This window comes from Anomaloglossus baeobatrachus, chromosome 5, assembly GCF_048569485.1.
Source record: "Anomaloglossus baeobatrachus isolate aAnoBae1 chromosome 5, aAnoBae1.hap1, whole genome shotgun sequence".
In the NCBI taxonomy this organism is placed as follows: Eukaryota; Metazoa; Chordata; class Amphibia; order Anura; family Aromobatidae; genus Anomaloglossus; species Anomaloglossus baeobatrachus.
The window spans coordinates 536,311,554-536,324,643 of record NC_134357.1 but is presented as its reverse complement, the minus strand read 5'-3'; the positions used below and the strand labels follow the sequence as shown (position 1 = coordinate 536,324,643).

Genomic DNA, 13,090 nt, shown 5'->3' with positions numbered 1-13,090 from the left:
TGCTATATTCAGCTCCAATGGCTAAGGTGAACATAAATGGCTTATTATCAGAAGGGTTTCCCTTTGGCGGGTGAACAAGACAGGGATCCCCATTGTCCCCACTCTTGTTTGCAATTGCTATTGAGCCCTAGCGGTGGCATTGAGAATGTCACAGGATATATGAGGCTTTTTGTATGTCACATTATCTGAAAATGTCGCACTATGTGTCGATGATATGCTATTATTCTTAAATGATTAGCTAAATTCCTTAGAACTAGCAATATCTATTATTAACAGATTCGGAACTATTTCAGGGTTAATAATCCATAGGGACAAATCCTGCCTCTTGACATTAGGTTCTAAACCCCCCAAATGTGAGGATCTTTCAGGTCAACTAAACATTGTCTCCTCTTTTAAATATCTCGGCATTCGGATCCGTGAGAAGATTTCAGAGTATGAAAAGTTGCTCCACTATTAAATAAGTTTCAGCAAAAAACTAAGGCATGGTGTAAATTCCCTCTATCAGTAAAAGGAAGAACTAACTTGACCAAACTGATTTTCATGCCACAAGCCCTTTATGTATTACACAATGCCGTAGTCTGCCTACCCAAGCGAATATTCTATAAAATTAATAGCATATTTAGAGAATTGATATGGAAAAAGGGGATAGCAAGGATTAAGTTACAGCCTCTACAGAAGTCCATTTCTAATGGTAGTTTAGCAATGCCGGATCCATTTCTTTCCGAATTAGCGGCATAACTGTAACATATCAAGAGTTGGGGGTGTAGAAAATATGGGGTCCTCTTCCTTGATAGAAATGCTGAGACACATATTAGGGGGAACTGATTTGACCTCTGGGCTAGACTCGGAGATTCTCAATGGCTCTTAACCCCTTCAGCCCCCAGCCTGTTTTCACCTTAAAGACCCGGCCATTTTTTGCAATTTTGACCAGTGTCACTTTGACAGGTTATAACTCTGGAACACTTCAACGGATCCTGGCGATTCTGAGATTGTTTTTTCGTGACATATTGTACTTCATGTCAGTGGTAAATTTAGGCCGATATGTTTTGCGTTTATTTGTGAAAATTTCGGAAATTTAGCGAAAATTTTGAAAATTTTGCAATTTTCAAAATTTGAAATTTTATGCCCATAAATCTGAGAGATATGTCACACAAAAAAGTTACTAAATAACATTTCCCACATGTCTACTTTACACCAGCGCAATTTTTGAAAAAAAAAAAAATTCCGTTAGGAAGTTAGAAGGGTTCAAAGTTCATCACCAATTTCTCATTTTTTCCAACAAAATTTACAAAAAAAAATTGTTTAGGTACCACATCACATTTGGAGTGATTTGAGAAACCTAGGCGACAGAAAATACCCAAAAGTGACCCAATTCTAAAATCTGCACCCCTCACTCTGCTCAAAACCACATCCAAGAAGTTTATTAACCCTTTAGGAGCTTCACAGCAACCAAAGCAATGTAGACGAAAAAATGAAAATTTTACTTTTTTAACACAAAAATGTTACTTTAGCCATAAAAATTTGTATTTTCACAAGGGTATCAGGAAAAATGCATCATAAAATGTATCGTGCATTTTCTCCTGAGTACGCAGATACCCCATATGTGGTGGTAATCAAATGTTTGGGTACACAGCAGGACTCGGAAGGCAAGGAGCGCCATTTGAATTTTTGAGTGCAAAATTAGCTGCACTCATTAGCGGACGCCATGTCGGGTTTGAAGACTCCCCGAGGTGCCTAAACAATGGAGCTCCCCCACAAATGACCCCATTTTGGAAACTAGAGCCCTCAAATATTTTTTCTAGATGTTTGATGTGCACTTTGAACCCCTGGGGGCTTCACAGAAGTTTATAACGTTGAGCCGTGAAAAGAAAAAAACTTTTTTTACCACAAAACTGTTGCTTCAACCAGGTAGCTTTTTTTATCACAAGGGTATCAGGAAAAAATGCACCATAAAATTTATGGTGCATTTTCTCCTGAGTACGCAGATACCCCATATGTGGTGGAAATCAAATGTTTGGGCGCACGGCAGGACTCGGAAGGCAAGGAGCGCCATTTCACAGCAAAATTGGTTGGAATTATTAGCGGACGCCATGTTTCATTTGGAGACCCCCCTGAAGTGCCTAAACAATGGAGCTCCCCCACAATTGACCCCATTTTGGAAACTAGACCCCTCATGGAATTTATCTAGCTGTTTAGTGAGCACTTTGAACCCCTGGAGGCTTCACAAACGTTTGTAATGTTCAGCCGTGAAAATATTTTATTCTTTTTTTTACCACAAAATTGTTTTTTCAAACAGGTAGCTTTTTTTTCCACAAGGGTATCAGAAAAAAATGCACCATAAAATGTATTGTGCAATTTCTCCTGAGTACGACGATACCTCATATGTGGTGGAAATCAATTGTTTGGGCGTACGGCGGGGCTCAGAAGAGAAGGAGCGCCATTTCACAGTAAAATTGATTGGAATTATTAGCAGACGCCATGTTTCATTTGGAGACCCCCTGAGGTGCCTAAACAATGGAGCTCCCCCACATGTGATCCCATTTTGGAAACTAGACCCCCCCCATACAAAAAAAATTAGTTTGGCGAAATAAAAAATACAGACATCAGTAAAAAAAAAAAAAAAAAAAAAAAGACCAGTGCCAAACGTGAGAGCAATGCACGAGTCTCGCATCGCATCATCCACTGCAGTCTGGAAGCGAGCAACTGCGCTGGATAATGCGATGCGAGAGGGCGGGGCGGCAGATGAGAAAGGGCGCAGCGGATAGAAGATGGGAAAGGGCGCAGCGGATGGAGGAGCGGCAGAGGATGGGAAAGGGCGCAGCGGATGGATGATGGGAAATGGCGCAGCGGATGGATGGGAAATGGCGCAGCGGATGGAGGAGCAGCAGAGGATGGGAAAGGGCGCAGCGGATGGATGATGGGAAATGGCGCAGCGGATGGATGGGAAATGGCGCAGCGGATGGAGGAGCGGCAGAGGATGGGAAAGGGCGCAGCGGATGGATGATGGGAAATGGCGCAGCGGATGGATGGGAAATGGCGCAGCGGATGGAGGAGCGGCAGAGGATGGGAAAGGGCGCAGCGGATGGATGATGGGAAATGGCGCAGCGGATGGATGGGAAATGGCGCAGCGGATGGAGGAGCGGCAGAGGATGGGAAAGGGCGCAGCGGATGGATGATGGGAAATGGCGCAGCGGATGGATGGGAAATGGCGCAGCAGATGGAGGAGCGGCAGAGGATGGGGGGGGTGAGATGGGGATACCTACCTTACAGGATGGATCTAGGCAGCAGGATCACAGCAGACAGAAGAGGCAGCAGATGAAGGAGGCAACAGATCGAGGAGGGTGAGAGGGGGCAGTAGATGGAAAATGGGAGAGAGCAGGCAGCAGATCGGGGAGGGGGGCAGAGTCTGATGCGAGAGAGAGATGGCACATGTAGGGGAAGGGAGGGGGGCTTGCAGCACATGTAGGGGGAGGGAGGGGGGCTTGCAGCACATGTAGGGGGAGGGAGGGGGGCTTGCAGCACATGTAGGGGGAGGGAGGGGGGCTTGCAGCACATGTAGGGGGAGGGTGGCTGGCTTGCAGCACATGTAGGGGGAGGGTGGCTTGCAGCACATGTGCTGCAAGCCAGCCACCCTCCCCCCACATGTGCTGCAAGCCAGCCACCCTCCCCCCACATGTGCTGCAAGCCAGCCACCCTCCCCCCACGTGGGGGGAGGGTGGCTTGCAGCACATGGAGGGATAGGTGGTGTGGCGATGGAGAAGGGGCAGCCGATGAAGGAGGCGGCGGCGGCCGCCGCCGATCGGGGGCAGCAGCGGCTGAAAAAGGTGGGTGCGACGGCGGCGAGGACAGTGGCGAGCATGGCGGCGGGGATGGCGGTGGATCGGGAGCGGCGGCGGGGACAGCGGTGGAGCGGGAGCATGGCGGCGGGGACGGCTGTGGATCGGGAGCAGCGGCGGGGACGGCGGTGGAGCGGGAGCATGGCGGCGGAGACAGCGGTGCAGCGAAAGCATGGCGGCGGGGACGGCGGTGGATCGGGAGCGGCGGCGGGGACAGCGGTGGAGCGGGAGCATGGCGGCGGAGACAGCGGTGCAGCGGGAGCATGGCGGCGGGGACGGCGGTGGATCGGGAGCGGCGGCGGGGACAGCGGTGCAGCGGGAGCATGGCGGCGGAGACAGCGGTGCAGCGGGAGCATGGCGGCGGGGACGGCGGTGGATCGGGAGCGGCGGCGGGGACAGCGGTGCAGCGGGAGCATGGCGGCGGAGACAGCGGTGCAGCGGGAGCATGGCGGCGGGGACGGCGGTGGATCGGGAGCGGCGGCGGGGACAGCGGTGCAGCGGGAGCATGGCGGCGGAGACAGCGGTGCAGCGGGAGCATGGCGGCGGGGACGGCGGTGGATCGGGAGCGGCGGCGGGGACAGCGGTGGAGCGGGAGCATGGCGGCGGAGACAGCGGTGCAGCGGGAGCATGGCGGCGGGGACGGCGGTGGATCGGGAGCGGCGGCGGGGACAGCGGTGCAGCGGGAGCATGGCGGCGGAGACAGCGGTGCAGCGGGAGCATGGCGGCGGGGACGGCGGTGGATCGGGAGCGGCGGCGGGGACGGCGGTGGATCGGGAGCGGCGGCGGGGACAGCGGTGGAGCGGGAGCATGGCGGCGGAGACAGCGGTGCAGCGGGAGCATGGCGGCGGGGACGGCGGTGGATCGGGAGCGGCGGCGGGGACAGCGGTGCATCGGGAGCATGGCGGTGGGGACAGCGGTGAAGCGGCAGCAGCGGCGGGGCGATCGGAGACAGCGGCGGTGAAGCGGGAGCAGCGGGGGGGACAGCGGTGAAGCGGGAGCAGCGGCGGGGCGATCGGGGACAGGGGCGATCGGGGACAGGGGCGGGCGGCGGGGACAACAACTTACCGCTCTCCTCGGCTTCTAGGGACGATCACAGGCCGCAGATCCACATTGATTGGAGAGAGCGGTCACAAGACCGGTCTCTCCAATCAGAGCTGGGGGCGGGTGAAGCATCGATCACCCAGCTCCAGCCAATGGCCAGTGCTACAGCAGCACTGATCAGGGCTGGATTTCAATGTTCCAGCCATTTTCAATGGCTGGAACATTACAGTGGCTGTAATTGGCTGAGCGGCGTTCGTCAGCCAATCACAGCCTCTGTAGGTTCGGGGAGGAGGCACCACCCCTCCTGAGGTCAGGCAGAGGTCCCCTCCTTCCCGAATCTACCGTTTAAGTAAATAAATTTCACTCCCCGGGGCTCCGGGACCGCGATTTCGCCATGACGTACTGAGTACGTCATGGGTCGTTTAGCACCATGTCACCATGACGTACTCAGTACGTCCAAGGTCGTTAAGGGGTTAATCAAATACCAGCTACATTACAGGAGAAGGGAAAAACCCTGGAAAAGGTCAAAGACATATTGAAGGTGGCGGAAGCCACTAAATAATCTCTGATTTGGGGAAATCCGAACTTCAGCGAACTGAACAAATTGCAAGGGTTTGAATTTTGGGAGAAAAAAGGAGTAATTATGAAAACCTAACTATATGATGAAGATGGCTATAAAACATTTGAGAAGTTTAGAGAAGAACTTGATATACCAAACAACAGGTTCTTCCAATACCTACAAAATTAGGCATGCATGTGAAGAACAGGCTAAAAATATGAGACTATCACTGGTAGAGCAACACAGAGACACAAAGTCCGCAGTCTATCTATACTATATGTATCTACAGGAAGCCAGAGGAAGAACAGAATCTTGCCCCCTTAGAGAGAATTGGCAGTGAGATGTAGGTCCTATATGCATAGAAATATGGGATGAAATAATAAAAAACATTCACTTGATCTCAGTGAAGCACATAGACTCTCCCAAGGGTTCCTGGTGTTCGTATATGCAACAGATGAGGACTTCTTTGACTGTGTGAAGGAGGACCTTATACTGATCTAACAGTAGATAGCGATGTTGTGTAAAGTTTCTTTACTCACTGAATTGTAAAAGTTTCTTGTTTTTTCTTCCTGGTTTCGCTTTCTCTTCCTGATGCAATGCTGTATGACTGTGCATATTTATACCTCATGTTCCAGAAGTAAAGAGCTTGTTATCCCATGTAATCTGCTCTGTGAACTTTCTTGTGCAACTGGGAAGCTAGAAGCTGTGCAACATCTGGTAGGCAGGGTATATAAGACCCTGTCATTTTTATTTAAGCTAGGGGTGAAACCAGATTCGTTTTGCTGGAAGCGTAGTTCCCCGGACGCAGATCTGATACATCTCGCGGAATTTGCAGCATTTAAGGAGATACTGAGTTGATGTAATTGATTTGATAAGCTCGATCCATGATTGTCAGATAGATCCGAGTCCTCTGACATGTGTCTCGAGATACACAGCTAAAATTCCAATTCAAGACAGTAACAGGATAGCCATTGCATGTATTCTATACCAGGATCGGAAAATCATAGCGGCGTACTGGTAAAACTCCAGTTATTACAGAAATGGTTTATAGTATGAATAATATCCTTAGATTAGAGAAATACATGTACCAGAGAAGAAAGGCCTACAAGAAATTTGAAGATAACTGGGCTCCACGGTTAAACGTCCCGAATTTAGCACCCCTGACCTTGCCGTGAACTAGATTTCTTTTACCAGGTCTAACCTGAGTAGAAGGGATATGGGGTACTGACCAAGGGCTTATATACCTGTTTAGGGGCTCATTTTAAAATGCGTGGTTACTCTGATTTGTCTTGATTCTTTGTATGTACTATATAGGTTTGAAATGGGCAACCTTTGTTTCTAATATGCTGTGTATGTAAGTCTTGGCAAACCAATACTCTTTTGGTAATGTCATTTTTTTCATTGCATTGGTTTCAAATGGGGAGGGAGTTAGGGGAGGGATGTGTTTTTCCATTTTGTATTGGTTTAAGAATCTGCTCTCCTGTGTGTGATGTTACCCCCCCCTCCCAATCTGGGTGTCATTGGAGACGGTAGAAGCGGCGGCGCTGGGGAGAGACGGGGGTGTCACTGGAGACGGTAGCAGCGGCAGCGTGGGGGGGGAGAGTGCCATTAGAGGCGCTAGCAGCGACGGCCGGGGGAGTGGTGCCGGTACTCCCACAGGCCGAACGGGTGACAGGGGGAAAGTGCAGCACACAGGATACGCTGTGAGCTGAACAAAGATGGCGCCGATCTCCTCCCTCTCCTGTGATTTGTACTGCCTATCGAGCACGTCCAGGTCACAGCAGGGAACTGTCCTGTATTAAGTATAAGGTCGCAGTCGGACAACGGCTTCTATGCACAGGGGACTGCCATTAAGGAGGTGAGTAACTGTCGTTACACACAGCAAATCCAAGATGGCAGCCCCAGTGCTTATTATAAATACAAAAATAAAAAATGCAACACCTTCCCTTTAAGGAAAAGGGATGCAGTACTACCACTTTACAAAGCATAAGTGTGGCCTCATCTAGACTATGCAGTTCAGCCCTGGAACTAGAAAAAGTACAAAGAAGAGCCACAAAACTGAAAAGGGACATGGAGGATCTTAGTTACGAGGAAATACTAAAATAATTAAATGTATTTACAGTGGAATCTTGCTTAACGAGAACAATCCGTTCTGGGAGTGTGCTTGTTAACCAAGTTACTCGTTCAGCAGAGCAAGATTTCCCATAGGAAATCATTGCAATGCTGACAATTCGTTCCACAACTAGTTAAATGTCCCATCCTGGTCCCCTATTCTGTCATTCCACACATGTACAAACACACACAAACTCACACAAACACACAAGCACGCATGCAAACGCACACATGATATGCTCACCTTACCTTCCGTTCCATCGCCGGTCTCCTGGGACTTGCTGTTCTCCGCTGTGGGCGTGTATCAGGTTACCATAACGACAAGGGAGGAACTTCCTGCCGAGCGCTGACGTCAAAGGCAGAGCCGCTTGCCTCTGATTGGCCAGCGTGCTGCCTTTGAGTAGCGGTGATAGGAACCAGGAAGTTCCTGCTTCGTCGCTATGGATGCAGATGCCTGGAGTGGAACGGCGCGGAGTGGCGCACTACAGGACCCAGGAGGCCGGCGATGAAACGGAAGGTATACATATTATATGCTCACCTTACCTTCTGTTCCACCGCCGGCCTCATGGTACTTGTAGTTCGCCGCGAGCATGTCGCGATGTACCCGGGAACTACAAGAACCATGAGACCAGCGGTGGAACAGAAGGTAAGGGGAGCATAATACTGTATGTGCGTGCGTGCGTGTGTGTTTGTGTGTACATGTGTGTGTTTGTGTGGACTGCAAGTGCGGATCAGAACGCGGTGGATGGACGAAACCGGAAGTGTGTGCGGTGAGGATTTTGCTCGCACAGCAAAGCTTTCTCGTAAAGCGGGTTACAAATTTACAGAAAGCTTTGCTTGTTAAGCGAAATTCTCGTTACGTGGGTTACTCGTTAAGCGAGGTACCACTGTATTCTTAAGAAGAGATGTCTAAGAGAGAACATGATTAACTGGCTAAAGTACATACATGGCCCATACAAAAAGTATGGTAAAAAGCGGTTTCATGTAAATCTCCCTCAATATTACAAAGGTAGGTTCAATCTCATGAGCAGACAAGCCTTTGTTAACAAAAGAACAATAGATCTGTGGAACAGTCTACCTCAAGAGCTGATTAGCAAGAATTAAGGGTACCTTCACACTTAGCGATGCAGCAGCGATCCGACCAGCGATCTGACCTGGTCAGGATTGCTGCTGCATCGCTACATGGTCGCTGGTGAGCTGTCAAACAGGCAGATCTCACCAGCGACCAGTGAACAGCCCCCAGCCAGCAGCGACGTGCAAGCGACGCTGCGCTTGCACGGAGCCGCCGTCTGGAAGCTGCGGAGACTGGTAACTAAGGTAAACATCAGGTATGGTTACCCGATGTTTACATTAGTTACCAGTGCACACTGCTTAGCTGTGTGAGCAGGGAGCAGGGAGCCGCGCACACTGAGCGCTGGCTCCTTGCTCTCCTAGCTACAGTACACATTGGGTTAATTAACCCGATGTGTAATGCAGCTACATGTGCAGAGAGCAGGGAGCCGCGCACACTGCTTAGCGCTGGCTCCTTGCTCTCCTAGCTGCTGTACACATCGGGTTAATTAACCCGATGTGTACAGCAGCTACATGTGCAGAGAGCCGGAGCCGGCAGCACAGGCAGCGTGAGAGCTGCAGAGGCTGGTAACTAAGGTAAATATCGGGTAACCACCTTGGTTACCCGATGTTTACCTTGGTTACAGCTTACCTCAGCTGTCAGACGCCGGCTCCTGCTCCCTGCTCGCTTCATTTGTCGCTCTCTTGCTGTCACACACAGCGATCTGTGTGTCACAGCAGGAGAGCGGCTTTGAAGAAAACGAACCAGGGCTGTGTGTAACGAGCAGCGATCTCGCAGCAGGGGCCAGATCGCTGCTCAGTGTCACACACAGCGAGATCGCTAATGAGGTCACTGCTGCGTCACAAAAACCGTGACTCAGCAGCGATCTCGGCAGCGAGCTCGCTGTGTGTGAAGCACCCCTAAGACCGCAAAAAAAAAAAAGAAAAGGCCAACAGTATTTGCCTTCCCAGGTCACAAAAACTAATGCACTAAAGGGAATACTTTAAGACCCCTTGAAAAGAACCGGTCACTAGTTTTTTTTTAGAATCGCAACGAATGCCACAACAATTTGGTCCTGCGCTGTATTTAAATGAGGCTGATCCGGTTCTATGTGCATCCTCCTTATGGCATCCGTTTCTCCTCTCTGATTGATGTGGACCACCCACATAGCTGAATGGACTCACCAGCTGCACAGGCGCATTTTGCTCTACCCTACTGTGGGCACAGCATAGGACTTTTATGAACAGGGATGAGGAACAGACGCCCCAAGGAAGATGCCCATCGGACTGGGCAAACTCTAATCCTGCCATTCTCCACTGTTCTCATTACAGGTATAAAACAAATAATACTAGAGGATAAAACTGAGCACAAGACCTTCACATCTGTCTACACATCATAGGGAGATTTCATGTCACCTTCTCTCCATCTACCTGATGATCCTGAGGAACATTGGGATCTTCTTGGTTACAGTCCTGTGGAAGAAGAGGACGGGGACATCTCTCTGGTGTTGTCCTCTTACTGGATAGAACTGGAGGAAACACATACAGGGACTGAATTTATTCTTTACATACAGATAATTATAGGTCGTGTGTATTTAGTCCTGTCTATTACCTGGTGATGTGAGGGGCTGGGGAACCTCCATCATGACGTCCTTGTACAGATCTTTGTGTCCTTCTAAATACTCCCACTCCTCCATGGAGAAATAGACAGCGACATCCTGACACCTTATAGGAACCTGACACATACAATGATACCGTCATCCCCCGATCCCTTCATAGCGTTACTGTATAATGTCCCAGCATTCCCAGCAGTGTCACCTCTCCAGTCAGCAGCTCAATCATCTTGTAGGTGAGTTCTAGGATCTTCTGGTCATTGATGTCCTCATGTATCAGGGGGTGAGATGAAGGCCTGGTGATTGAGCTCAGGGGTCTTCCCCATCCCTCAGACACAGGGTCCTGACAGCGCTCACTAGAGGTCTTCTTCACTACTGTGTAATCCTGGTTATGGAGAGACACAGTAATAAATCTCACTACAGACATTTCCAGAGTCCTCACCTCTCCAGTTCTGTCCATCTGTTATTCCCATAGATAAGAATGATGTAATGTGGCGTCATCAGAATCTCTCACCTCTCCAGTAAGCCGGAAGAGGATCTCTAGGGTGAAATGTAATATCCTCTCCGCCATCTTGTCCCTGTCCATATCCATCTTTGAAAGATCAAAATTGTCTTATCTATAGAAGATCTCTGCTGAGAGAATCCAATATCCGATACTGTATTAGAATAAGACAATTGCTGGAGATAATAAAGGGAAACATATAAGGAGATAGAAGGTGTAGATGTTATATTCTTGGATTGTATAAACTGGAATGCCATAAACACCGGCAACTTGCTGCACTCGTCACTCAGATGTGATAGTAACGGAGACTCTGCTTATCACTCATCCACTCAACTTCCGTAATAGGCTAAACTGAGCTAAGTGCCCACTCAGACAATTCACTCATCAAAAAAGAAACAAAAAAAAAGTTTAAAAATGGTTTTCAGTGATTTTTTTTTTATCAGTTTTAGGAAAAAAGAAAGAACATTCTCTATTCTTGATACAGACAGAGAAGGCATCTTCAGTATATCTGAGGTTACTGACAGAGAGCAGCCATTATGTATCTGAGGCAGAAAGAGATAGAGAAATATACAGCCGCATCCATCTTGTCTTACAAGAAAAATATATTCTTTGTTATCCAGTACATAGAAAGATAATCAAAATTCAAAGTAATAGAGATGAGCGGACCTTTATATAAAGTTCAGTTCTGGACCCGGACTTGATCTGAACCCCATTGGAAATCACTGGGGGGATGGAAGTACTGTGGGAACATTATACTGTGTGTGGGGGGGATGGCGGTACAGTGGGAACATTATACTGTGTGTGGGGGGGATGGCGGTACAGTGGGAACATTATACTGTGTGTGGGGGGGATGGCGGTACAGTGGGAACATTATACTGTGTGTGGGGGGTATGTTGGTACTGTGGGAACATTATACTGTGTGTGTGGGGATGGTGGTACTGAGGGAACATTACACTGTGTGGAAGGATGGCAGTACTTTGGGAACATTATACTGTGTGTGGGCGGGATGGCGGTACTGTGGGGACATTATACTGTGTGTGGGGGGATGGCGATACTGTGGGGACATTATACTGTGTGTGGGGGGATGGCGGTACTGTGGGGACATTATACTGTGTGTGGGGGGATGGCGGTACTGTGGGGACATTATACTGTGTGTGGGGGGGATGGCGGTACTGTGGGGACATTATATTGTGTGTGGGGGGATGGCGGTACTGTGGGGACATTATATTGTGTGTGGGGGGATGGCGGTACTGTGGGGACATTATACTGTGTGTGGGGGGATGGCGGTACTGTGGGGACATTATACTGTGTGTGGGGGGATGGCGGTACTGTGGGGACATTATATGGTGTGGGGCTAAGAAAGAAGTGGTAGTATGAGAGCAGACGGGTTTCCTCACTTCCTGGTCTTCAGAGTTGAGTCGTCTGTATTTCTCAGAGGAAAAGGAACAAAATCTTTCTGATTCTTAAGGCCACTTTACACACAGAGATAAATCTTTGGCAGATCTGTGGTTGCAGTGAAATTGTGGACAATCAGTGCCAGGTTTGTGGCTGTGTACAAATGGAACAATATGTCCATGATTTCACTGCAACCACAGATCTGCCAAAGATTTATCTCTGTGTGTAAAGTGGCCTTTAGAAGGCGACAAAAAAACCAACAACTCATCAAAACAATCTCAGTACTGAAAATGTTACTGTGCCCGGTAATGGGGAATCTCTACATACCTCCACCTGCAGAGCCGCACACCCAGATTTTAAATGCTAGAATGTATGGGCTCCTTCCAGGTCATTTGTCACATGATAGGGGCGTGTTCAAAATGCAGCCGGATGTTTTGCAGAGGGAATAAACATTAGTTTTCTAAGTCCACATGGTCCTGCAGTTGTTTATAAAAGAAGCGGGGGAGGTGGGTAAGAGCTCCAGAAGGGGGGTGCAGGGGGCTCCCCTTTCATGATTACAGTGTACAGGAGGAAACATCGCCACGCCCACTAACCTGGAAGGAGCCCATACATTCTAGGCTCAACTTTAGCTATATGGCTGCTCTGTGCTTCCAGGACCTGTGATGATGTCACATGGAGGGGAGGAGTCAGGGGTCACATGATCAGCTCCTCAGTGTATACAGGACTCTGCTGTCCTGGATGAGGTGAAGTTTATCTGTGACAAAGGGGATCGACATATTGGTGCAACCGCACAAGGGCCCGGGAGGTTTGGGGGGGTCCATTTCTACCTCCAAAGTCGGTGGAATCGTGCATTTGCTTTTCAATGTGTTATTGGACTGAAAAGGCCCATTTACAGGTTTTGCACAGGGGCCCTTTTCTATCCGTGTCCGCCAGTGGTGTGACATCAGGAGTAGAAATGACTAGAGATGAGCGGACCCAAACA

At 49.2% G+C, this 13,090-nt stretch overlaps 1 protein-coding gene across 1 annotated transcript in view; it reads right to left on the bottom strand.

Moving 5' to 3' along the window:
• The window catches only part of LOC142312179 (uncharacterized), a 74,827-nt gene extending 62,232 nt beyond the window's left edge, over nt 1-12,595 (bottom strand). The window contains exons 1-5 of the mRNA XM_075351078.1: nt 12,436-12,595; nt 10,726-10,889; nt 10,417-10,596; nt 10,211-10,334; nt 10,030-10,127 (exon numbers count right to left, since the gene is read on the bottom strand). Of these exons, the coding sequence (XP_075207193.1) occupies nt 10,030-10,127; nt 10,211-10,334; nt 10,417-10,596; nt 10,726-10,803 (480 nt within the window). The 5' untranslated portion in view covers nt 10,804-10,889; nt 12,436-12,595. The remainder of the gene's footprint in view (nt 1-10,029; nt 10,128-10,210; nt 10,335-10,416; nt 10,597-10,725; nt 10,890-12,435) is intronic.
• Nucleotides 12,596-13,090: the final 495 nt, after the last annotated feature.